The sequence below is a fragment of the Fusarium proliferatum genome (assembly GCF_900067095.1).
Source record: "Fusarium proliferatum ET1 genome assembly, contig: FPRO_scaffold016, whole genome shotgun sequence".
In the NCBI taxonomy this organism is placed as follows: domain Eukaryota; kingdom Fungi; phylum Ascomycota; class Sordariomycetes; order Hypocreales; family Nectriaceae; genus Fusarium; species Fusarium proliferatum.
In genome coordinates this window covers 224,227-250,211 of record NW_022194805.1, presented here as the reverse complement: position 1 = coordinate 250,211, position 25,985 = coordinate 224,227, and the positions used below count along the sequence as shown (strand labels likewise).

At 49.4% G+C, this 25,985-nt stretch overlaps 7 protein-coding genes across 7 annotated transcripts; 4 read left to right on the top strand and 3 right to left on the bottom strand.

Annotated features, from left to right (window-relative positions):
• Positions 1-427: 427 nt before the first annotated feature.
• On the bottom strand, positions 428-2,230 carry FPRO_09009 (uncharacterized protein; the record flags this gene model as incomplete). The annotated part of the gene is made up of 1 exon (XM_031224500.1): positions 428-2,230. One exon carries the CDS (start codon positions 2,228-2,230, stop codon positions 428-430), a length of 1,803 nt encoding a protein of 600 aa, XP_031089753.1.
• A 1,526-nt stretch (positions 2,231-3,756) lies between these two features.
• Positions 3,757-4,675, bottom strand: FPRO_09010 (uncharacterized protein; the record flags this gene model as incomplete). Its single annotated transcript, XM_031224499.1, has 6 exons — positions 3,757-3,903; positions 3,966-3,992; positions 4,064-4,075; positions 4,146-4,164; positions 4,232-4,265; positions 4,333-4,675. The coding sequence occupies 6 exons, from the start codon at positions 4,673-4,675 to the stop codon at positions 3,757-3,759; spliced, it is 582 nt and encodes a 193-aa protein (XP_031089752.1).
• Positions 4,676-4,698: 23 nt separating this feature from the next.
• On the bottom strand, positions 4,699-8,322 carry FPRO_09011 (uncharacterized protein; the record flags this gene model as incomplete). The annotated part of the gene is made up of 1 exon (XM_031224498.1): positions 4,699-8,322. The coding sequence occupies one exon, from the start codon at positions 8,320-8,322 to the stop codon at positions 4,699-4,701; it is 3,624 nt and encodes a 1,207-aa protein (XP_031089751.1).
• Positions 8,323-9,459: 1,137 nt separating this feature from the next.
• On the top strand, positions 9,460-13,189 carry FPRO_09012 (uncharacterized protein; the record flags this gene model as incomplete). The annotated part of the gene is made up of 4 exons (XM_031224497.1): positions 9,460-10,463; positions 10,517-11,819; positions 11,885-12,269; positions 12,324-13,189. 4 exons carry the CDS (start codon positions 9,460-9,462, stop codon positions 13,187-13,189), a joined length of 3,558 nt encoding a protein of 1,185 aa, XP_031089750.1.
• Positions 13,190-13,922: 733 nt separating this feature from the next.
• On the top strand, positions 13,923-14,249 carry FPRO_09013 (uncharacterized protein; the record flags this gene model as incomplete). The annotated part of the gene is made up of 1 exon (XM_031224496.1): positions 13,923-14,249. The coding sequence occupies one exon, from the start codon at positions 13,923-13,925 to the stop codon at positions 14,247-14,249; it is 327 nt and encodes a 108-aa protein (XP_031089749.1).
• Positions 14,250-18,989: 4,740 nt separating this feature from the next.
• Positions 18,990-20,663, top strand: FPRO_09014 (putative maltose permease (MalP); the record flags this gene model as incomplete). The annotated part of the gene is made up of 1 exon (XM_031224495.1): positions 18,990-20,663. The coding sequence occupies one exon, from the start codon at positions 18,990-18,992 to the stop codon at positions 20,661-20,663; it is 1,674 nt and encodes a 557-aa protein (XP_031089748.1).
• A 2,251-nt stretch (positions 20,664-22,914) lies between these two features.
• FPRO_09015 (uncharacterized protein) lies at positions 22,915-25,676 on the top strand (the record flags this gene model as incomplete). Its single annotated transcript, XM_031224494.1, has 4 exons — positions 22,915-23,782; positions 23,832-24,169; positions 24,214-24,279; positions 24,327-25,676. The coding sequence occupies 4 exons, from the start codon at positions 22,915-22,917 to the stop codon at positions 25,674-25,676; spliced, it is 2,622 nt and encodes an 873-aa protein (XP_031089747.1).
• Positions 25,677-25,985: the final 309 nt, after the last annotated feature.

Here is a 25,985-nt window from a genome sequence, read left to right as displayed (position 1 = left end):
TTTCTCGTCCACGTTTGGGATTCGGAGTGAACGTAGCAGTAATACAACATGACTGTGCCTCGTAGGGCTCTTTTGAGGCTTATGTGTAACATAGTCTGATACATTGCCTTATTCTATTATTTTATAAATAAAACTTGTTTATCCTAGACTTCAGCTTTCTTGAGTTTAAATACAAAAGGCCTTCATTTTGAACGGATTCCATAGAAGCACTCGCCTGCTGTAGATTTAACCATGTTGGCTAACGGATCTTTCAAATTTAAAGGACAAAGAAATATGATTCAGGTAGTCATTGGATATGCAGTATCAGTCTCGAAATCCAACACTCACCTTCTACTACATGCCGTCCACCAACCCCGTCGATTACTAGCGTCCCAAGATCTCCTTTAAATTGCAGCACCTTCCTAGACAGTCTATCTATCCAAGTCACCTATGAGTCTTCCGCGTTATCATTCACGCCCCGTGACTCAATATACTCTTGCCGGGTCTGAAATTCGAAATTCGGAGCCACCATTGTATCATGGTATAGATCATATGGCAAAGGAATGACGTCGAAATCCGACTTGCTCACCCACTTATCCGAAATGGTTTCCCCGTGCTTTACCTTGACATCCTCAACCAATGCTTCTACATCCAATGGTGCCCCGGGGTTGAAGTCGCACCACAAATTCGATGTTTGGTTCGCCAACTGATCAATGAGTTTCTCAAACCTCGGGTCCTTTGCAAATCTGGTCGCATTGCGGTCACGTGTACTTTGTCTTAAAGATGCCAAGAGGCCGGTATCCAAGCATATCTTCCAAGCCTTCGACTTGGAGATTTCTGTCTGGATCACCTTCTGGAAAAGGTCAGCGCAGTAATCCCTGTGTTGCCCAGCTTCTAAAACAAAAGTGAAGCAATTGGTGCTAACGCCCGAATCCGCCACCGCGAAAGCGTCAAGGAGCCAGTAGTATATGCTAGCCTCAAACTCTCGGTTCGCAATCTCTGTCGGTAGGGGTATGTCCTCATCACTGTCCATATAAGCAATGATGGAGTGGGGACGCTGGCTTGTTACACAGCCAAAAACACTGGCACGACGCTCGACTCGAAGCATGTGATTCTCTTTCAAAAAGGGAATTAACCCCTGGGTATGACGAGACGGCAGATTCACCGATGGCAAGTCCTCATGCAATACAATACTCCTCATCTGCTTCCGCTGGCTAATTGTAAGTTGTTGAATAAAGCGAATTGCAGCAGCCGTGGCAGAAAACCTTAGCTTCTCACGACATCGACTGGTGAAGTGCTCCAATAAATTATCCGGTTTCTCAAACTCTGGAGACCGTCGATCTTGCGGGGCACCTTTCACAACTTGATCGTAGAAGCTGCGCGGGGTGTAGTACCAGGTAGCTGGAAGTTCCCAAACAAACGGCCCAATCTCAAATAACTCCATCATATGCGCCACTCGCTCCTGAGAAGGGATATCCCACAGGTTGAATCTCAAGTGGATAAAGTCGTCGGCGGGACGAATTCCAATCCAATGGGGTAGAGATTTGTATACATATTTCTTAAACTCATCAGGTTGCGTCTCGGAGATAAGTTTCAGACAATATGATGTAGCCTCGCGAACTTCGCCTTGGACCCATTTCTGCCGCCTGCGATCACTTGAACCACTGCCGTTGTTTGCGTTGGCTTCAGTGTGTAGAAGACGGAAGGGACGATGAAAAGACATCCCATTGATCTTGAACATGTCGACCACTTTCATAAATTGTCGTACCATGCTGCACACAGCTGGTCGAAATTTGACGGTCTGGAAATAGTATCCAGGGTCGTTGTTCTCATGTATCCATCTGTTGTGCTCGACGAGCTCAAACTCAAGTAGTTGCTGAAAGCCCGGGCATATTGACTCGAGCTCGGTGAACATCTCAGGAGTGATGAATTTAGCTAAATGAAACACAAAGTCTTGCTCCAGAACGTAGTGAGTGGTAGCAGCAAGAGCGAAGCATCCGGCCAAGTTGCACCAGTCTTGACGGAAGACAGTCGAGAACTGAATTGTATTGACTGCTAGTGGCATCGCCCTGGTGTCATTTGCGATCGAGCGACAAGTATAAAGAAGGGATAGATCAATCGCGGTCCCGTCGGCATTCGTCAGTTTATCAGTCTGAACATCGTAGACATAGCCCCCATCTACCTGTAGACACTCTCTGAAGATCTGCTGACGAATCTCAGAAGGCAGATTTGTGAGGGCTTTTGGAGCCATGGTGGTGTGAGCGACGATGGTGAAGGGTAAAGTCGAGGATGATGGTATTGAAAGGTAAAAGACTTTGGAGGGGCGGGCGAGGTTTTATAGCTGGCGGTGTGGAGATCATGAGTCATGCGATACGACCAATCACACGAAGGTGTCAGATAGACTTTTCACAGAAGCAGGAGAGAGGAGACCAGAGAGTTTTGCGACCCATAGCACAATCTATTTTTTTTCCCTTGCTGTCAGCCTTATGAGGCTATCGAGCTTCTAACTTTATATACGAAGGCTTAAACAATGAGGCCCCTATAGTAGGCCTGTATCTCAAAAGGTCAAAATCGTATAAGGTTTATCTGCCTCAGTGGCGCAATTGCTGCCTTGATCAAGCAGTATTAATACCGCCTGCAGGTCCACTATTGGTTAGCTGCGTGTTATGAGATACCAAGATGGAATGGCACATACTTACCCCTCGGCAGCTGTGTCAGCCTTCTTCCTGCACCCTACCCAAAAGACTAAGACACTGCAGGTCAGCTTCTAGCGCAACAGGGAAAGAGGGGGAAAGCTTGCATACACTTAGATCGACCTTTTCAACCTTAATAAAAGGTCATTATCGACAGAGACTTGACAGGAGCTTAGATATAAGAGGGAGGCAATTAAAGAGTATACTTACATACCGGGCTAAGTCTATCACACTTCCACTTAAAGGTCAGTTAGACCCTACCCAACTAAGAGATCGAGCGCAAACTCACAAGTACGTTCCCTGACCTGACTTTCCCTCAACTCGGTTAGTTCGGTTTTAGTAGCAGTTGCAAAGGCAACTTACATACCTATTAGTCACAGTTGCTAACATCGATCATAGCCACCATCACGATGCCTGCTGCTAGGAAAACTATGGTCAGAGGAGTGTAGAGTACCAGCGAAACTTGTACTTTAACTTACTACGCAACAGCCTGCAGGCCAATCAGGCCTATCGTACAACCAACCACGACCTTATCGATGCGATCGAATCGGTGCTGGCAGAAGCTGCAGGCCACGAATGCCGCAAGCTTCGTACGATGGCTGCAGCCATCAAGAAGAACTTCTCGTCAAGGAACCAGTCTAGCCTAGTCACTAATAACAGATGTTATTAATTGGGGATTATCAAGGTATTTAAGGTAACTTACAGATGGCTATTTTTGACTGTACCCTGATTGATATGATCAGTCGTATGGATCCAGATATCCTATCTCGTACGATATCCCTAGACTGGCTAGCTGAAGAGCTATCGCAACTGAGGGACCTAGAAGAAGCTATAAGGCAAGGCAGGACCCTGACGACCGACCAGGCTACCTTCCTAGCTGCCTTTTCAGGCCTGCTAGAGCTTGTTAGTAAAGGATCCAATACAGTTTGATAGGGAAGTTACAACTCAGCCGGCCACGAAGAGTGGCTACAGAATGTGATCATTGAAGCCGAATGTGTGCTCGGCGTCCTCCCGCTCGTACGAGGGTCAACTAGAGAGTAATTCTGAGTCAGTAAACGGTCTATCAATACAGACAACGCTCTAATTAAGGGCTATACAGACCAGGCCGGTCATAGTCTGAGACCATGAAAGCAAAGCTGCTAAGATAGCTCTGGTCAGTGGTGGCTTGATGAGAAGATAGGGAGAAGGCTCTGCACTGGCTTACGGACATGTGTCTGCGAACAGAGTTCTGCTGGGCAGGGAGTGTCAATGGGTGAATGGGTCAAGGTGAGGGGAGAAGAAGAAGGGACATACGGATGAACGCGGGGTAATGGCGGGGTTCTGCTAAGACATGTCAGACTTGAGACGGACAGGAAGGCTAAGTGAAGCCTGGAGGAGGAGGGATGCCCTACGGACCGAAGGTTCTGTCAAAGTCAGAATCTGTCGCTGTGAGGCAAAGTCAAAGTAGCGAAGACGAGGGGGTAGCGCACGTACTGAAGGAATTGGGTTGACTCTGCTGGTTCAGAACAGTGGTTAGTGAGAGCACCGGAATGATGAGATGGTTGGGGGAGCTCACTTACTTTGTGTAAGTTAGTCGGCGAAAGTCAAATTGACCTGAAGTCAATGACGACTAGCTTAAGTAAGTTGGACCAGAGTCAACAGCAGAGACAATGAGACATACCTCCACCAATTGAATGCACGTGCCTGGGCACGTGACCAATCGACCTTGCGTCTGAGAACTGCTGAATCGTGTCAGTATTCGTTGATGATGGGGACCAGCATGACGCACCAGTTAAAGTGATATCAATGAAGAAGCAGTGGTTTAAACTGGGGAAATCCCTCTTCAGATGTTGAATCCAGAGAGGAATCTCTAGGTCGGCGTATAGATGGAGAGATTGAGTAAGGCTCCAAAGGGATGCATGGAGTGTGTAGTCGTGACACTTAAATAAGGAAGCCTCGGGACTTAAACATTGCCAAAGGATGTGGAGTAGTCTTGTAACACAGTCTGACAAACTCTGTCTCATCTATACCCCTTGGAAGGAGGGGATTAACCTCCTTCATTTGGGATGTAGAACATCGAGTCCGCCTTGGCAATCTTGAACTGGCCGAGGTTGAAGTAAACCATGGCCCAGTCGACGGCGAACTTGAGGTGGGTAGTGAGCAACGTCTTCCAGTTGAGTGCTCCAATGCGCTCAATCAACCTCAACCTGGCGGAATGAAGATCCGAGCAGTGCATGAACATGTGATAGACGGTCTGAGTATGATGACCGCACGTGCATGCTGGCTTTATGGGATGCCTGATAACGTCCTCGGTTCCTGGAACCTTCTCGTCTCGAGTTGCTTTGATGCTGCTCAGGTATCCGTTGAGCCCGATGCGCTCGGTGCGCAATTGTAGTGCAAGTGTAGATTGCGGACGAGTTAATCCCTTGTAGTAGCTCAAGCTTACTCGGCCTCGCTTCTCCTCGACGGCGGCAGGACGGTGTGTCGTGCGAACTCGAGCGGTTCTCTTGCGACGGTAGGTGATCCAGGATGAGGCGCACTTCGTTTCTGCTTCCCACTTCGCTTGGTTCTTGACGGCGGCGTTGCGCTTGGCTGGGATCTTCCAAGCTTTCAATGCCGCTTCGTCGGTGCCTTTCTGGCGCTTGCGGAAATACTTGGCCGATCTACCGGTCAACTTGTATGCTTCTTCGTCGAGTATCTGATACGCGGTGACGTTGTAACTCGGATCCTTGGGGATCTTCAATGGCTTCTCAAACCACGCGTCATTTTTGCGAGCTTTGAGGGCCCTGGCTCGTGAAGACATGGACATGCGGCACAGAAACTCACGAATGCCCTCGATGTTGATGTCCTTGAGAATCATATCACCACAGGTTGCACGAATACCCCCTGAGATCAGCAGTAAACACTTGTACTGTAATTTCACAAGTCTCTGAATCTGCCTCGGCTTCAGGGACCATGGTACACGTCGACCAGGGCAGTGAAGAAACCAGGCAGCGCACCCGTACGATATGATGGGTCGAATCTTGGACATGTAGAAACTCCTCGTCTGGGACAGCCGAATACCCCAAGTCGGCCCCGAAAGCATGCGGAAATGCCGTATTGTGTTGTTGGCTTTCTTCTCAAGGTTGGAGATGTGTTCAGCAAAGGTGAGAGCCGGATCCAGAACCACTCCAAGGACCTTCAGCTTATCCTGCTTGAGCGCTTCAGGGTTGTCCTTGAGTCCCTCGATATCAGGAAGAAGTTCGCAGGGAGGATCGGGGTCGTTGGGAGCCCGGAAATGCATAACGGTATACTTTTGCGGTGAAAATGTCAGACCGACAGATGAAGCCCATTTAATGATTTCATCATGGAATATCTTTAAGCCGATGCAGTTCTTCTCGTAAGAGTTTGAGACGGCGATGAGATAGGTGTCATCAACGTAGGAGAAGGAAAAGATTCTGATTCTGTCCTTGCCAAGCTTTTCTCTGTCGTCATTGATTTGGCGGAGAATAGGTGCGGTAAAGATGAGGAATAATAACGGAGAGAGGGGCGAACCTTGCGGAATGCCAATGAGCATATAGAATGCTTTTGATGTGCTTTGGGGCAGCTTGAGAATGACGACCCGGTAGGAGAAATATGAATGCATTATCCGAAGGAAAGAATCGGGCACTCCAAGGTCTGCAAGCATCTGTAGGAGCAGTGCAGGGTCGACGCAGTTGTAGGCCCCAGATACATCAAGCCCCATCATGGTCACCTTCTCCTTGATAAACTTCCAGCGTTTCTTGAACTTTTTGCTTAACTTCCGAGACCAGGCTTTATGTATAATGCCTATCATGCTTTGAATGGCATGTGTAGTACACTTTCCAGGCGCGCCATATTGAGTCTCAGGAAGTAAATCGTAGTCCATGACAAACTTCTTGAGGCGCTCAGCAAGAATCCTCTCATAGAGCTTTCCCAAAACAGAGAGAAGTGCAATAGGGCGCCAGCTATTAACTGCGTCGTATCTATCCTTCCCTGATTTTGGAAGGATTGCGGTAATGGCGGTTTTGAACTCTGCCGGGAAGATCCCGAGTTTGAGTAACGCATTAAACAGACGTGCGATGAGAGGAGCAAGTTCTTTGTAGGCCATCTTGAGTTGCTCGATGCAAATCAGATCGTGTCCTGGAGCCTTCCGGTTATGTAGCTTCCGGATGAGAATCTCAATATCTTTATCTGTGAGGTGTTTCTCGATGAAGCGACGAAGCTTTCGATTCATCTTCACCGTGTCGTTCAGTGTGGGGAATGGAATCTCAACGGGGTGATCGAGATCGCTGGTTCTTGTCCATGTCTTGCATCGTATCCTGTCCTGTTTTTCTTCCTCACTGAAGAAAGTGGCAACACCGTTATCATCGGCCAGCGGCGGCATGCACTTGACAATCCGGTCTTGTGCCATTTGGCGTGCCAACTTTGTCTGAAACCAAAAGGCTTCTTGTGACTCGCCTGCTTGTTGAACGCGCTCACGCCACGGAGTTGGCTTCTTCGGCGGCGGCTTGAAGTCGAGTTCGGAAGCAGGTACATTTGACCCAACGCCGCCTCCAAGCAGTAGCTGTCTCAGATGAGGGTCCATCGGTTTCCGTCTTGGTGGTGGGTTTACGAGACAGGTTGGGGTGGTGCGTGTAGAGGCGGATGAAATGAGGTTGAGAAGCGCTGGAATGTACTCCTTCACATCGTTCTCATCTTCAAGCGGCATTTCGCGAACACGCGACGAATCCTCTCTGATGGCGGCGGCAAACACTGCAGGTTTGACCTTGTTGTGCTGAAACTTCTCTGTGTCGTCTCTATATGGCGTAATCTCAAGGACTGTCCTGATGGGACGATGGTCGCTTGCATCCCAAGGATTATCTGAGAAGACACCCCAATGAGTAACTTGAGAGCGTAGGCAGTCACTGACGAAGGTGAGGTCGATACATGAAGCATGTTCGTCGTCATCGCCTTTGCCCCTGGTATATGTGATAGTACCTTGCTTCGTCAAGAGTGCCATGTTGGCCTTTGTGATCATCTCGTGCGCCAGCAACCGGCCAGCTGGGGTGTCCCGGGAGGAGTTCATCAATGAAGGGCCACTCCATAATATATTATGCAAGTTGAAATCTCCCATGACGATATTGCGTGGTTCGCGAGTTGTCTGCTCAGCTAAGAGCTCGATGTCAATCTTCACATCGTCCTGATTGACGTTATACACGGAGTGTATCGCAATCGGACCGTCGGCCGTCGTTAAATGAAGAGTTGCCAGCATGTCCTTATTGGGACCCTCATGATACTCAACATTCCAACGATTTCTCGGGATTGACTTGTGGACGAAGAAGAAGACACGACTGAACCGCACGGGCTCCTTGTCGTCGTCGCCGTCTTTCTTCTTGCCAGGCTTTTTGCGTTCGCGGTTTGGATCATCAGGGTTATCACTCTCAACAAGGGCTCTAGAAGGGCTGATGCTGAAGTGATAGTCCCGAGTACTCCGAAATGGGGTCCGGGGGGACGGGTCGGAGCCGCATATGATGTCAGCTGTCCCACCGTTACGCCCGTCACGTTGGTACGCTTGAAAGAGATTTAGACGGTCCAAAGAGCCTTTGAAGTTTGCTTGATCGATGATGAGCTGATGGCGGGCCAGAAACTCCTCTTCCTTCAGGCGCTTCTTGCGCCGCTGAGACTTTCCCATCGTTCCCGGTGCGCGTTGAGCTTGCGCAATGTCAAGAGTAGACACCAGGAGCGATGGGAACAGGGATTGAGTTTGCGCGGCAAGTAGCAGCGAGAAGCAGATGGAGGGCAAATGAACGGAGTAAAGCCAGGCGCTCTAGTTGAAAAGAGTATGAGCAATCTTGTTGTTTCACAGAGTGACAATGGTTGAAAGTAAAGAATGAGAGATGTGGTTTGGGATGGACGTGTCAGGAGGGTTCATAAGTCGACCTAATATATGACTGTACAGTGTCTCAATGGCTTCCTCTTCCCTCATCGCATCAGACGCTGACCTTGCCGGTCGCAATCTCGCGCAACGAATAATCGTACGATGCAGGAGTAACAGGTAGCCAATCTTTACCTGAAAAGCCCCTTTCTTGTGAGATTGTGGTCGGTGGTTCAGGCGTTAATTGGGTACAAAGAAAGAAACTCAGTGGAACGTGCTAATGCATGGGTCGGATTGGTCAGCTCCTCAACTGTCAGTGTAGAATAGGGGGCTTATACGTTGATTCGAGTTTGTTGAGCTGGTTATTCATCGGGGCCCTCGGAAGTGACAACATGTGAAATTAAGGGGCTGTAAAATGTTGAGAGCATAATGGACCGGGGGGCGCTTTGCAATTTTGTTCGTTACGCGATTAGCTAGATGCACTGAAAAGGGGGATTTTTACCAAAAGCAAAACCAAAATCTAAAAAGAGGCATTGAACTGTAGATCTTGGCATAATTGATAAGATCACTGACCAGTCACGGAGTCACCGCCCATGATTCCAAATGAGACTAGCGCCGGTGTGATTTACAGCAGTAACAGGTCCCGATGAGAACGCCAACCCCCACCCAGCCTCAAACCCGAAAAGCAACTAGGAGCCAATTACTACCCAAAGAGAGAAAAGGCACTATGAGTCGCTGGGTACTGCTGGGGTGAAGCTGATCAAGGTAACCAGGAGGAACCGTGACAGAGTTATAATATCAGTTGATCCGCATTTTGTATTGGGGACACAAGCTGTAACCCCAAGTTTGTTAAGCTAAAGATTGCCTCCAGAATAATCAGTATATTCCTCATCTTAGGATTATCTCCCTTCTTCTTTCTACATCCAAACAATCTATCCACTTTATTCTCTCGTCATGTCGTCAGATCTTGTACAGTCGACCCTCGGTGGTGGTGAGAGCTACATCTCACCCACTACAAACCTTCAACCTGACTCTCCAGAATATGGGAAGGTTGAGGCTATGGTGGGCAGAATCATGGACTTCATGTGTCAACAGTTCCGCAACATGAATGATCGCCTTTCTGAGCTCAAAATCGAGGTCGGCGAGATCAGCGGCTCTAAAACGATGTTAGCTCTTGATCTAATCAATGAGCGCTTGAGCCATTTCGATGATATCAATGCACGCTTCAACGAGGCCGGCATGCTTGATCACGGGAACATCAGGGCCCTTGATGTCTTCAACGGGCGTCTCTTCAGCATTGAAGAGGACATCAAATGTCTCAAACACGCCATCCAAGGCACCGCCGACGAGTCTGACGACTCCATCAAGCGCTACCTCGGCAAGATTGATGATCGTCTTAGCAATCTGGAAAGCAACCTGCACCGCCTGGAGGACAGGATGTTTGCCAACCTCGATGGTGCGATTGATGACGAAACGGGCTTCATTACGGTCGTGATGGACGCCCTTGATTTCCAAAAGCTCGACGCGATGAACCCGACCGAGATAGCGCAGAAGCTTCGCGAAAAGGGCTCAGGCTGGAAGATTGAAAGTATCAAGCTGAAGGCTCCCAAGACCGCCGACCAGCAACACCAAGTCATCATCAATTTCTTGACTAGGGAGTCAGAGGCGTACATGCGGCAGCACATTTCAGAGATGAGTGAGCTTTTCGGTCTTGAGCACGGTGTCTATTGCCTTTCGCCAGTCTATACCCTGCACGTCGAGCATCTGGTGCCACACTTGTCCAAAGGAGGCATGGGACACAAAGAATTGGAAGAAGCTCTTCTCAAAGCCCTGGGTGTAAAAGACATCAAAGCGAAGGTAACATACGAACGCATGCTACTCAAGACCCAGGACTTCGATCTTGTCAGTCAGCTTTGCTTCACAGGCGTGACTCTGCTTGGTCATTACTACGAGATTGTGTAAGGCTACCACTTTGCATTTCATAACTTTAAGAGCTAACCGCATGAATCAGACCATTTTGCGTTCAAGGTACTCCGCTCTTTTGCTACAGATGCTGGAAGACAGGCCATTTCAAGGATGACTGCACCGTCAGTGTCATGCTGTGCGGGCGGTGTTCAGGTGCCCATGATACAAGGGGCTGCAAGGCGGCTGCTCGCTGCTGCAACTGCAATGGCCCTCATGTCACCTGGTCACCGGAGTGCACAATCAGTTTATCCAGGGAGGAGCACCGAGCGTCGGCTTGGTATCGACAGCTCGTCCCTCACTGGGCTAAGCATTTGCCCAAGACCGGAAAGCCTATTCTTCCAACGATTACCAAGACTAAGCCGGCGAAGGCAAAGGCGAATCCCGCTGAAAGCTCGCCTGCTAAGTCTGGTGAACAAAGCGGCGCATCTTCTTCCAAGGCGGCCGAGAAACGACCGGTTGGTAGGCCGAAAGCGCTGCTATCCAAGGAGTCTGGGCAACGGACGCTTGGCCACTTCTTGAAGACTGGGGGAATCGGATCATCTCCTGCCACCTCCAAGAAACCTTCTTCGTCTCCAGACGCAGACATGACCGGTACGGATACTGCCCCTCTCCCGCGCAGCGAGGGGACAGGAGTTCCAAGCCCCAACAGTCAGCCCTTGACAGCCAATGCTAGTAGCTCTTCTGTCAGTGACGTTGGCAACTCTCTTATGGCCATGGAGATGGACACAGACACCACATCATCTTCGACGCCGAGTGCTAGTCAGTCTTCTGGAAGTTATGGTGATAGTGGCGCTGCAGATATGGATATTGATACAGCTAGCACAGCCAACAACGAGCCGGCTGGAAGCGAAGCACCCGGGGCCGAGCAGTCAAAGCCCAGCAGCAGTACCCAGGCCAAGAGCGATCCGAAAGGGGGCAAACAAGGAAACAATAACAACAGCAACAAGAACAGCAACAACAATAGCAAGAAGGCCAATAAGAACAACAACAAAAACAAGAATAACAGCGCCGCCAAGCAAACGACAACCCAGACAAGTACGCCATCTTTAGTACCCAATACCTCTCAACAAGAAACTGGTAATAAGCCCGACGGTGCGAGCGGAAAGAAAAAGCCTTTTTCCTGGAGAGAGCACAAGGGGAAGAAAAAGGCACAGAAACAGGCAGATAAATCTGCATCAGCCAACACTACCCCTGCTCCTGTTAGCGACGCTCCTGGCGTTCCTTCTTCCCCAGCTCCTCTTTCTACCACGCCTCTGGATTCTGGTATCATTTCGACACCCATACCTCCAGCCGGTGCTACGTCTGCACCAGCTACGCCTTTGCCTGGTGTGTCTGTACCTGATGCGTCAGTTAGTGCTACATCTGCGCCGCCTCCTCTTCCGCCTATACCTACTTCTAGCACTCCTAGTAATAGCGTTCCAACCGCCAGTCCACCCTCTACTACCAGCGGTTCTTCTGCCCTATGTTTCCTACTTTCAGCAACTTGTTGCTACCGCCTCCCGTTGGTGGTATCGCCCAACCTTCGGGCTTCAACTTCGAAGAGATTTCACAGCCGGTGTCTCCCTCCGGCAAGCGCGAAGGGCCACTGAGTATGCACTCCCCTGAGAAGAGGAGGAAGCCTTCGCGCAGCATAGAAAATGGCGATGAGGCCAAGGTCTTGAAGAATCCGAAGGTCTTCGAGCAACAACTCAAAGCTGACGAAGAACGCTGGTATGGCATCGGCGATGGGCGCTTGAAGGGTATAACGACAATTTGGCACATATGCTCTATCCTGACCCGGTGCTATCCTGGAGCATCATGTATGTAGCCCCCAATATGGATGTATGCATGGACATCACTGACCTTGAACATAGTCAGGAAGTTCAAATCTCGCAAGGATGTAGAGGAATGGATGCTGCGTGTTCACGGTATCGAGAGCCCGGACCTTATTGACTTGGCAGCGGCAAGGGCCGCAGTTGCTAGTGAGGAGGCGGCCGCTGCAGCCGCATCACTTTCAGCTCTTGCCCCACTTCCTGCCGCTGTCCCCAGTTCATCTCCTCCGTCGTCTACACCTTGCGACTCTATGGGTCAGCTCTTTCAACTTCTTCAGCAGAACTTCGGAGATGCTCGTACAATGGAGGCTCTCAAGCACCTCCTTTCCGTCCCTGCGGCATCTTCTACTGCGACGTCTAATGAATCGATCGCTGGTGGCTCTGGAGCTCTTCCGGGACCTTCGTCTAGCCCCGAAGATCCAGTGTTCAGTCCCCGCGCCCCTCATACTGGGCGCAAGTCTCTAGTAATCGACTGGACTAGCGACGAAGATGCAAATCCATCGTCTCGTCAGCTCAGGCCGAACGCTGTTCCACTGTCCAGCTCAGCCGCATCATCTTCAACCAACTCAACTACTACCGAACCTCGTATCGGTACCGTCAGACTCGTCCAATCGTCTGATCAAGCTCGCTCAGTAAAGAGGGCTCGTCGCACGTCCGGCGACCTCACTTTTGTTTCCAACGCTGCCGAAATCAACCACCGCTTCGTGAACATCCAACCAGCTCTCGACCGTCTCAACGAGATCTTCATGAGAGGCAATGCGGTTATCATTACTGAGGATAGAATCGCCGCCCCGGAAGACGATGAAGAGCGCTCTGATACTTTCATGGGGCTTGACGTTTCTGGTGCATACACCAAAGTCACTGCTAACCATGACCTGGGCATCTCGATAGTATGTAATCCAGGATGAGGCGGATTTCGCTTCTGCTTCCTACTTTGCTCGGTTCTTCATGGCGTTGTGGTGTTTGGCTAGGGTATTCTAAGCTTATAAGTAAGTTAATTGCAAAATCTACTAGAAAAGCATAAAGCCTCCATGTTGCAACTAAACAGTCAATAGGTATATGCGTTCAAATTCCCCATCTAAGCTAAAAGGCCTGGACTGCAGCTAAAGGCTTGAAAATCAGGCAAGCATGAGGAGATTCACTTTTTGTTCCACTGTGAGTAGACTTAGAGTTTGGCCTTGCCCAGGTTTCAAGCCTTTTCTGTCTACCGAAATCCGTCATGAATCTAGGCGAGAAGTAGAGAGACCTACAATGTTAGTAAGGACAAGCTTATTGCACAAGTATAAAGTGGCTTAAAGCCAAACCACAGTATCAGTAAGTAGTGGAATGTAAGCTATACTATTAATTATTAGAGGATAAAGCTATTGGATATACCTCTTCTTCTAGAACCTGAGACATTAAAAACAGCAAGAAGCGACTGGCATTTGCCACAAACTCTGAGTTGCAAAGAGCTAGACAAGCTCACACCTTACCAAATTAGGTAAGTGGATATTTGCTGGCAACAATGCGGTCTCTGCAAGACTACTAAGTGATAAGGGTATATTAGAAGCTACATTACCCCAGCAATAATCCTAGATTCACTTCTTCTCACCATATAAACTCAGCTCCTACCAATATCATTACTTAGCAAGCACCACAAACATGAATTTTCTCTATTTCCTGCTATTCCTGTTGAGCTTGGCCAAGGCCACTCCTGTGGCTCTTGAAGACTCTTTACTCGAAAACGATTTCAAGTTCGAAGGCGACGACTCTGTCCCTGTTGTTGAAGACCCTGCTTTTTTCGATTTGGGTATTAGAAACACGGAGACTCTGAATAAGCACCAAAAGCGCTCAGGTCCGCCTTACAACCTTACATACGCGGTGTGGAATGTCACTTTCGAAAGACGAAAGGGGGACGCTTGGGACTTCAAGACACCGGGTTGGATATATAGGTTCCCTGGGATGTATGGTCCGAAGGATAACCCGTGAGATGCAAACATTTGCGATTTTGTGATTATGTCAGGCAAAGTACCAACGCGAATCATGGTCCCGACCAATGGAGAACTGTGGTACACTACCAACTCGTACTTCCTAGACCTCATCAACGGATCGGGCCCGAAGCCCGTGCGTCGATCATACACCAAATTTGCTAGAGGTTGGAGTGACAAGTTTGACATCATCACAACCCCAGGCCATCAATTGGAAAGAGAGAACTACGGCGCCACATTCAATGTTCAGGGTACGATCGCTAAACCTACCGACGGGTATATCATACTGGACTTCAAGACTAATTTAACTGGACTGGTTGCTTTCAATGGCGGGTCAGTAACTTATAAGGTAAATATTACTGGAAGGCTTTTTCGGAAGGGAACATTGTTGGTTTAGGATTTTGTTAGTCATACGTACTCTAGTATCAATACTCACACTACCTAGTTGAAGACCTTGGAACATAGCCTCATTATACTAAGCTAACAGGCCTTCTGACCCTATCATGTCAGGCGTAAGGATACCTTCTTGGATTACTGAAGCGGCTAACGCTGGAACTTGAGGGAGTTAATAGAAAAGCACAAGTGTGATGGAATTGGTGTCGTTCATAGCGCGTTAACCTGAGATCCCTCTGCAGACGGTGGCGAACCCCAGCGTTTACAGAAATTCTCAGCAAGACTTGCCCAAGTTAAGCTGCTTTCCTTTAGAGACACCAGCCATGAGTCTATAGTATATATATAGCAACCTGACTCAAATTTATGTTCTTTTTCGTGGATTGCATAAAATCAGAGTGGTTTGAGTATGAACTAGATGCTGATCATAATCCCAAAACTTATAGTCCTTTATTGCAGTCATCGAGTTCCCCTCGTAAAACACGTAAAGTCTGGTGTTGACAACGACATCTTCCAGGCCAGGGAGTCACTATCTGTCGGTCTACAGGCACTCGCTGTATGCTGCGTAACGAGACAGAAAGGGAAGAAGAGCAGAGTAGCAGTCGTCGGTCGATTAAAAAATCGTTAGTTCGTCTGGGATAGGACCAATTCCCGACAGGATCAATTGACCGTCAGCGTGTTTCAATATATACCGAAAACTACCCTTGAATTACTCACAGAGTAAAATCTTGGGACGACTAGTAAGAAAGCCGGTTGTCCTTACTATCTTCCCTGCCATTTGGCACGGCTGACCATTAAAGATAACGGCAAAACTTTCAAGGTATCTTGCTCATACGTGGACTTTACATTTGAGCTGGGTCCTAAGAACTCTTCTAACGCCTCAAACTCGTACATATAGCTAGATATACGAAGCTGTTTGAAATGTCTTGGTGCTGTACTCGATTGGTCGCCAGTTGATAACCCAAATGGTGCAGCCTCCCATTCGAAGAGGCTGATGTCGGATGGCCTCGAGTTTGTCAGGTTATGGACAGTTTAGTAACCTTGCTCCTATTAGACATAAATCATGGCATTATTTCTAAAGTGGTATGTCTGGCCGAAAATGGAGACTTAATGTGACATTCCCTTCATTAGACCCGTGTTCAAGCCTTGACGGCGCATAGCTTTCTGTAAGCAAAATACTTAGAGACTTGACTGTAGACTGGACAGAGAGTTTCAATGGATGAAAAATATCGAAGGATATCTAGCGACAATCTGAATGTCAGAGTATGTTGGAATGAATCGAGTACTGGAGCAATTGAGATGGGCGCGATAAGCTTCAGCGCTGAGGCATTTTACAGGGCGCTTTACGGGGCGCTGCGTAAGAGTCTTACAACGGGCGCATCCTTTGACTTCGTTGTCAATGCGACAGGTATTCTTTCTACATCTACTTGTCGACTATATCCCTCGACACGGAAATATCGATCAAGTCAGTTTGCGGATTGTTCTTAGGGTGTAGGTAAGTATTTGGTCAATTGAATCGCCGTGTCTGGTTCAGTTGTTCTGGAGCGGGCTAGCGCATCTGGCACACTGTCAACGCTTACCCAGAACTCGTATGACACAAAATGCTCTGCAATGACAACACAATGTCTTGAGTATGGCCGTTTATTTCACTATACTACTGAAGTAAATATTTGTCGCTCTGCCAAATATGCATTTAAGCGCATACTAGTCTCTACGCAGGTAGTCAGGTGGAGTGCTGGCCTCTTCAGGGTAAGTCACTGCCATCCGAATTAAAGGCTGCTACATTGCTGTTTTGACCAGAAAAAGTGTACAACATGTTGGTTAGGGAGGGGAAAAGATGCCTTCGCTTTGTCTATAGAATGAGTCCTGATTAATTGAGTAGAAGTGGAACGAAATGTCTGTAGATAAACGTTCCAGTAGAATCTTTACACAAGTCTCAAGGACACAACCCAACACCAGGTTTATGTCTACAACTGCCTTATGTCAAGTAAATCTAGTTCAATCTTATGTCTTTTACCCTCTTCCATATCAGGTTTGACTATGCCACAAACTTTATAGGAATCAGCAAGTTCCCAGGTACACATTCTCCGCGATCCAATAGCAATGGCATCTTGATCTTCGGGAATTACGCCGTGAGGTGAGCCTAGGGCTTCATCTAAGAACAGACGTCTCTTGACATGCATGAGTTTCCGATTTGGGCTCTACGTTATTCCCCGTTTTCATGGGCCTAAATTTTAGAACTACTCGTTCACTAATGTTATTAATGGCACCCAATCAATAGCTTCCGCTAGAGGATCCAACGCTCACGAATGTATGCCACGACTCAAGTTTGCATGTCATTTCCCATCTCCGGTACCCTCGAAAGCATCCGACATAAGTATCTGCCATCTTTATAGAAAGCGACATCAGCCAGCTTAACTAAAGGGTACTTTTTTTGTCAATTGTCTTCGAGATTCTGCAACATGCATGCACGGCCTTACCACCAGCACTTGCTGATACACCGAAACCGCGAGGACTTGAATCCTAGTATTGTAGGCAGTCTGCGATTTACATGAGGTAATGAAGGACCTAGTGCAACCTGGTCTTTGGGTATAAAGACTTTGGGAGGTAAAATATTCCTTGGCGACACTCAAAGAGCTGGCAATCCCGTCGATGCAATGTTGTTTCTGCCCAGAGGCCAAGGCTGAGAGGGAGGCCTGTAGAGCATACTGGCCAATATGTCTTACTGTCCAATGAGAGACAGAGGCATGCGTCGATGGGCAGCCTTCAGCAGATGCTATCTGTCTGACTGACGTTCAGGCTGTTGTATCTTGTAAATATAGACCTCTGTATCCATCTTGTTACAATGAGAATTGTCAAGCCACGGCTTCCCGGCTGACGGCGCAGATAATAATGAAAGATACATCTGATATTTCACCTTAAAGTTCTCTGTGCTGATTTAAGCTCTCAGCGACAGGTCTTAACTGTAAAATACACATGCAGCTCACCATTTAGACATACACCGCAATGTCTGATCAATTGCTACAGCATAAAGCTGAGATACTACCCCTCATTCAACTTTACAGTAAGTAAGCCAGCTTCAGGCCAGCTTCAGGCGCCCCAAGATCTTGAGGGATTCTACATAATCAGCCCAGCGGTTTCAGCTCCCACATTCCGCAATTTCTCATCTCGTAGCATTTCTTCTCTCCAACAACTCGCTAGCGTGCTAGGATGAAGCCATTCACTTACCACCGCAACGAACCCGGCCCGACGGGCTACCAGTCAGCATCGCTGCTCGTTCCCCCGCAAACTGCGACCTGGCTTCTACGACGTTATCGAACGTGGCGTTATTAATCTGTCTGTCTTCAAGTTACACCATTGGCTCCCTTATTTCGTCGGTCCGAGGAAAATCATCATGTGGATTGACCGTGTTGCCTGTTTCGTGAAAGGCTTGCCGTGTTATCCGGGACGGGATGTCGGCACTAGTACAGAACCACCAAGTCTGGAATTAGCTGGTACGAGAACTCCAAAGTGGTACAGCGCCGAATGGAGATGATGCAGGAGACATTTCCCCGCGTTTGTGTATTGGGATCTGCGGAGACGCTCCGATCGTAGCTACGTCGTAGATTGAGTCTCTCCATTTATTGTTTTAGACATATTAAGATCAGTCGGAGATGGAAGGATTAAGTCTCCCAGAGTACAGAAGTCCATCCGGTAAAGAGACATCAAGGCCATAATGAATTGTGTTGATGCCTTTCAATTTCTGCAATCACTTGGAGAACGTTAAACGACGTTTCAACGCTTTCAAGATACTCGGACCGGTGCATGAAATCGCATGTTCAATTGCCTGCTTCTGGCCGCTACCATGGCGCCACCCGCAACACAGAACATGCATCTGATGCATACTTTACTCTCCCTATTCCCTTAGATCGCTACGCTACTGTCAAGGCTAGATTCAGCCTGCTCAAGAGGCGTCTTTTTCGCGGCAGGTAAACAGGATTAATTAAACCGTCAGCCGATGTGTCGGACCGACGAGTTCTCCCTGTATTAGAGTTTGCAGCCGCGTGGCCAAGCATTTTGGTATTTGGGGTCCCCGCGACTCCACACGCAGAACTTGGGGTAGTCTAGATCCTCCAGACGGTCTACCGATTGGTCAATGCTTCGAGTCCGCTTGCTCGTATCGAGTTAATACTCTCTCTGAACTTCTCAACTCGGCTTGAGCTGAAATCTCGCGTGCGCACTGGATCTGCATCTATAAAGGCATGCCCCCTCACCTCTTCAAAATCATGAACAGCTCATCAAGAATTCCAATTGTCTCTCACCTCATCTACCCTTACCATTCTGATCATTTGGTACTCTCACAATCACCAACATGGCATACAACAACGGGCCTGATGAAAAGGGCGACCGTCGCGAGAGTGTCGCAGCTCAGCACATCCACGAGGTCAACGACAGCGAAGAGCTTCGTGGCATCCTTACCGCCGCCGAAAATGCCGCCGCCGCCGAACATAACATGACTTTCATGGAGGGTCTCCGGGCCTATCCTAAAGCCATGGGATGGTCAATCGCCCTCTCCACCTGCATCATCATGGAGGGCTACGATACAATCCTGATCGGCAACCTCTACGCCATGAAGCCCTTCAACGAGTACTATGGCCACCCGGACGGCAAGGGAGGATACTCTATCTCCGCTGCTTGGCAGTCCGGCCTCACCAACGGCGCCAGCGTCGGCGAGATTATAGGCCTGTACGTTAGCGGCTGGCTCGCGGACCGTTACGGATACAAGAAGGTACTGGCGGCAGCGCTCGTCATGATGACTGCCTTCATCTTCATCCAGTTCTTTTCTGTCAGCCTGTCGATGCTGTTGGCCGGCGAGATCCTCTGCGGTCTTCCCTGGGGCGTCTTTCAGACCCTGACCACGACCTACGCGGCTGAAGTTTGCCCGATTCACCTTCGTTGCTACCTCACAACCTACGTCAATCTCTGCTGGGTCATCGGACAACTCATTGCTTCAGGCGTGCTGAGGGGAGTCATCACCCTGGATAGCAAATGGTCATACAAGATCCCCTTTGCTGTCCAATGGGTATGGCCGATCCCGATCCTCATCGCTGTGCTGCTCGCACCCGAGTCTCCTTGGTGGTTCATCCGCAAGGGCCGTGTTGAGGACGCTAAGCGATCTGTTGAGCGTCTGCAGCGCAAGGGCACAGGTGTCAATGCTGACGATACCGTTGCCATGATGGTCCACACTGATAAGGTTGAGAAGAAGATTAGCGAAGGAACCGGGTACCTCGATTGCTTCCGGGGACGAGTTAACCTCCGCAGAACTGAGATTGCATGCCTGACTTGGATCTGCCAGACCATCTGCGGCTCCTCCTTCATGGGCAACTCGACATACTTCTACGAACAAGCCGGTCTCGCCGAGTCTAACGCTTTCACTATGACAATCGCCCAATTCGCCCTCGGATTCGTCGGTACCGTGCTTTCCTGGCCGTTGATGGCTCGTGTAGGCCGCCGCACGATCTACGTCTGGGGCCTCTTCGCCCTCACTGTGATCCTCTTCGTCACCGGCTGCCTAGGCATTCCCGCAAAGGCAGCTAGTTACTCTTGGGCCATCGGATCGCTGCTTCTCGTCTACACCTTCACCTATGACATCACCGTCGGTCCTGTCTGCTACTCCCTCGTCGCCGAGCTGCCTTCGTCCAGACTTCGCCAGAGGACCATCGTGTTGGCGCGAAACGCCTACAACATCGTCGGTGTCGCATACACCAACATCATCGGCTTGTACTCGCTGAACCCTACGGCTTGGAACTGGGGAGCCAAGTCGGCGTTCTTCTGGGCTGGTAACTGCGCTTTGTGTTTTCTGTGGGCTTATTTCCGACTTCCTGAGCCCAAGGACCGCTCTTACGCTGAGCTGGACATGCTTTTCGACCAGGGAGTCTCCGCGAGGAAGTTTGCTACGACCTACGTCAATCCTTATGAGGTGACCGAGCGACGATTCGACCAGGATGCTGACATCAAGGAGAAGAGTATGAGCCATGTTGAGTGATTGGTTGATGTGTATACATGCACAGTCGCGGATCTAAGTCTCGTGTCAGGCCATTCATCAACCATGGCTATGGAGATTCGGACTGGGGGGAGAAGATTGCTTGGATGTTCTGAATAGTTTGGGGTTTTTGGATGCAGATGGGTACAATAGTTTCCTTTATGAGTTTCAAATGAAGTTTTTAAAAACAACAACGTTCACCTGAGTCGCCCATATCGTGCTTTATTAACTTTGACTCGTGCGTCATTTGCTCCCTGCAACGTCCACTTCTGTCACTAAGGCTCATCCGGAATCTTTACCGTTTCGATACGTTACCACTTGTGGCCAACTTGTCCATTCCCTACGATCTTTTAAGGCGAAGCCAGCCTGGAGCAGTTGCATATCTAACGCCTTACATCGTCAATGGCGCAAGGGCAATCAATGGTCAGGACGAACCTTGGGCTTCCGCGAGTACGTCGCAGTGTCTCTCAGACGTGATCAGGGTGCCAGGAATTAAGGCGACAATAGACAAGATGGCTGCGATGCTTAAAATAACTTTATTTAACATGCTCGTGGCTGAGTATTGCCGTTCAATTGTACGATGTAATTCCCTGAACGATATGGCGTTTATTCTTATCGATTTGAAAGGCTTTCGATGTCTCTCAAATGTCCATCACGCCCTAATCAATTGATCTTGTTGCCTGGACTTCCACCTTACACCTGGCAATTCATACTGATTCGTCCTCTACGGAATGTATCGCCGCCCATTTGGTATCGCGCATTCGCTTCATCATAAATATATGTCCGTGGACAGGGTAATAATAAAAAGATCCGTAGAGTCCGCGATGCCAAGGTGCGTTTGTTGATTGATCAGAATTGAGACGAAAGTGAGGGAAATATGAGATCGCTTGCTACCCAATAATGATGGATCTGGGAATAGCTTCAATTTGTCCAAACTGGAGTTAGTCCTCGTGTAATGGAGGATCCGAAATCCTGATTGGCCATTCGCCAAGATCCGCTTAGCTCATATTTTTATCTTGGCTCCGATCCAGCTGACAACCCCGGCTGATGAATTACCGCGATGCCCAGAAACAAAACACGAGCCACTAACATTTACGGAGTGCGCATCGTGGGGATCCAGCGGGGAGAATGGCCTCCGGTAGCAAAAAAGCTCAAGACTTGGGAAGAAGATGCCAAAATAAACTCTGCAAAGAGTCCCGTCAGCCAAGGCAAGATTCACCTAAATATTTTCGTCGATGGGGTTCAAGGTCATCCGCTTTTTTGTCTCCGTCAGAATCGACCCTTAGCGTGATGCAACAGCGAACTCCCCGCATCTGCTTGTGACACTGGCATCACGAGTTGACCCAGCCTCAATCACATCATATCCCCACCAACAAGGTCGGCGGGGTCTAGACGTGGAGCGGTGAGACACCAAAAAGGCGCGTGAGCAACAGGGGTCCAATGGAGATGAAAGGGCAGGGCATCACATGCAATCGAGTCGAAGCAAGCTGCGACAAAGAAATGGAATGGACTAGATATTTGAGATGAGACATTTTGCGAGATCTACAGTGTCAATTCAACAAGCTTATTTCTCCAGTGTCACATTGACCACCATCTTTGATCTCGTGCACCAAGCACCAAGCTCAAGATGCACCAAAAGTATCGGTTGTAACGCCCGTATTAATTGAAAGAATGTTTGCGATACTGAATGCGCCCGCAATTGACGTGCTTATCGTAACACAGACACAGTCACAGTCACAATCACAAGCCTTGTTGCTGTTTCACCCGCCAAGACCGTTCTGGAGGGTTCCCCAACTTCTCCACCGAATAACCTCTAGCTAAGCGCTGTACCTTATCGGGCCACGACGCGAAAGAACAGAACAGAACAGAACGTACGTCTAATGCAACAAGTCAGTGATCGTCGGCCAAAATGCAACTAAATAACAAGAAATCAACCTTGTATGAAGTATCCACTGCAAAACTTAGAGCGGTAACGCGAGAAGAGGGCTTCTGACAAGGGCGATTCGGGTTTAGCGTCAGCACCCTCCATTACGACAGCCTAGACCCTTGGCTTTTTCCCCACCCAGGCCGCCCGCCCTTTGGGAACAGTCACCAACCTCCAGCTCCGCCTCCATTTCATTTCAGTTCATCCTCGTCGTCTCCCCAGACACAAAAGAGGACTGACGGTCCCCTCTCTTCTCCCCTCCTCTCTCAACCTTTCACCGTCTCGACCCTCCAACACCGAAAGCGACACGAGCGTACCCCCCGAGTCGCCATGTCCTCCACCGCGACGGCTGCAGCCGCTGCTGCCACGGGCGCACATCCCCAGGGCGGCATCATCGAAGGCCTCAATCCGATTCACTATAACCCGAAAGACCCCATAGCGCTCTTCATCGTGCAGGCCTTCATCATCATCATCTTCTGCCGCCTGCTGCAATGGCCGCTCTCCAAGTTCGGCCAGCCGCGTGTTATCGCAGAAGTCATCGGCGGCATCGTCCTCGGCCCCTCCGTGATGATGCGCATCCCCGGCTTCAAGGAGAACATCTTCCCCACTGAGTCCATGCCCGTCCTCAGCAACGTTGCTACCATCGGTCTCCTGCTCTTCCTCTTCCTCGTCGGTCTCGAAGTCGATACGCGCATGTTCAAGTCCAATTGGCGCGTTGCTGTCAGCGTCGGATTGGCTAGTATGATGCTGCCCTTTGGTCTTGGCGTTGCTGTTGCTTGGGGCTTGTATGAGGAATACGGCGATGAGGGAACCATGAAGGATATGGAGTTTGGCACTTTTGCTCTTTTCATTGGAACTGCGCTCGCCATTACCGCTTTCCCGGTTCTTTGCCGTATTCTCTCCGAGCTTCAACTCCTCTCAACTTCCGTCGGTGTCACTGTCCTTGCTGCGGGCATTGGTAACGATGTTGTTGGCTGGGTTCTTCTCGCCCTGAGTGTCGCTCTCGTCAACAACGCCAATGGCCTCACGGCGCTTTATGTCTTCTTGACTGCAGCAGCCTGGGTTCTCTTCCTGGTGTATGCTGTTCGGCCAGTCTTTCTTTGGGTTCTTCGCCGCACCGACAGTATCCAGAATGGCCCATCCCAGGGCATCACTACCTTGACTCTTCTTCTCGTCTTGGCTTCGTCCTGGTTCACAGGTAAGACAGCCGTTCTCATTTATTAGCTGCCATATCTAACATACTGTAGCCGCCATTGGAGTTCACGCCATTTTCGGCGCTTTCCTCATAGGTCTCATATGTCCGCACGACGGTGGTTTTGCCATCAAGTTGACTGAAAAGATCGAAGATCTCGTCGGTTCTATACTTCTGCCTCTTTATTTTGCGCTTTCTGGTCTTAATACTGATCTTGGTCTGCTCAACGATGGCACTACCTGGGGATATGTCATTGCCATCATTGCATGCGCCTTCTTTGGCAAAATCATCGCCGGTACACTGGCCGCCCGTCTCACCAAATGTCTCTGGCGAGAAAGCTTGACTATCGGTGCCTTGATGAGTTGCAAAGGTCTCGTAGAACTCATCGTGCTGGTAAGTTACTTGTCATTGAAGCAGCGCGGCGCTAACAACTCTAGAACATTGGTCTTCAAGCGGGCATTCTATCCAGCCGAACCTTCACCATGTTTGTCGTCATGGCAGTCGTAAGTTTTCTCCGCTTTACTCATCCAATTCACCGCTGATTGAGTAGGTTACCACCGTGACAACCTCCCCGCTCACTAAATGGCTCTACCCTGTCTGGTATCGCCAGAAGGTCGAGAAGTGGCGCCGAGGAGAGATTGACTGGGACGGAAACCCTCTCCAGACTGAAGCTCAAACTTCTGAGCACAAAATGGAAGAGGCTCTCGACAAGTCTCAAACTCATCGCCTCATTCTTCATCTCCGCCTCGACGCCCTGCCCGGACTTTTCAACCTCGTGTCGCTTCTCGGAGGCTCTCGCAAGACTACGCATGCTCTTCCGGACTCAAGCATCGAGACCGCCGACTCCACTTCTGAGGACAAGACCCAGCCAATTCCCAATCGCCCTCTTGAAGTTCGCGGCGTGCGTCTCATGGAGTTGACAGACCGTACATCCTCAGTCATGCAGTCTGCCGAGCTTGACGAATTTGCTTCCCGTGATGCCGTATTCTCCGCGTTCCAGACCTTCTCTCGTCTCAACGGTGTAGCTGTTGCTGGCCAGGTCTCCATCATTCCTACCAACGCTTACGCAGAGACCATTGTCAAGTATGCCGAGGAAGCCAGATCCGACTTCATGCTCATTCCCTGGAGTACCTACGGAGGTCTGGCTGAGGAGAGCTCTGGTGCTGCTGCTTTGACCGAGACCGGCAACCCCAACGACCGATTCTTTAGCCGAACATACATCGACTACGTTGCTGCCGCTGTTCAACGCTCAACCTGCACAACCGGTATCTTTATCAATCGCAATCCTCACAGCGATTCTTCGTCTAAGAAGCCAACTCTGACCCGAACCCGCACCGGTCTTTCAGTTCACAGCGCTCACGATGGCGCTATCATCCAGAGGCCTGTTGACCAGCGCCAGAGCATCTTCGTGCCTTTCATCGGCGGAAAAGACGACCGCGCCGCTCTCCTCTTCGCCCTTCAGCTCGCTCACAATCCTCATGTCTCAATCCACGTGATCCATCTTCATTTCAACGAGGACGAACACGATGCTCACGACGGCAAAAACATCGAGAGTGTCCCCTCCGCAAGCGACTTGGATCTCCTCAACACCGCCAAGAGCAACGCCTCCGGCAAGCTCGAGGGCCGCGTGACCTTTGTCGAGATCTCTGTTGACTCAGTGCGCAACCTTCCCGACCTCGCTGTCGCTCACGCTCGCGAGACCGTTGGCAAGTCTCGTCTGAGCGTTGGCGATTTGATCGTCGTTGGTCGTGCGCACACGCTCCTTGACGAAGTTCTTGCTGAGGACTTTGGTGTTGAGAGGGACTTTCAGCGCACGGTTGGTGTGCTGGGTGATAGGTTTGCTAGAGCTGGAATTGATGCTGGGTTATTGGTCATTGATGATAAACAGGGTAAGGTCTAGGTTTTGGATAGACACTGGGACCTTGGTTGTTTCAATTGGCATTTGAGATTGAATCTTGGGTGGATTATGTACGTTGGATTTGTCATTGAGATATACCATATATGACGGTGTTGGATACGATTTATGAATACATACTTTTGATCTCCATGAACTGCTGTTTGAGTATGCCGTCGAGAGTTTTGTATGGGTTGATCCTTGTGGACAAAACTTGGGATCTTTAGGCTAGGTGACAGGACGACTTTGATGAGTTTCGTATAATTTAGTATACATTTACTAAAACCTGGGTAGATTTTATATAACCTAGGCAAA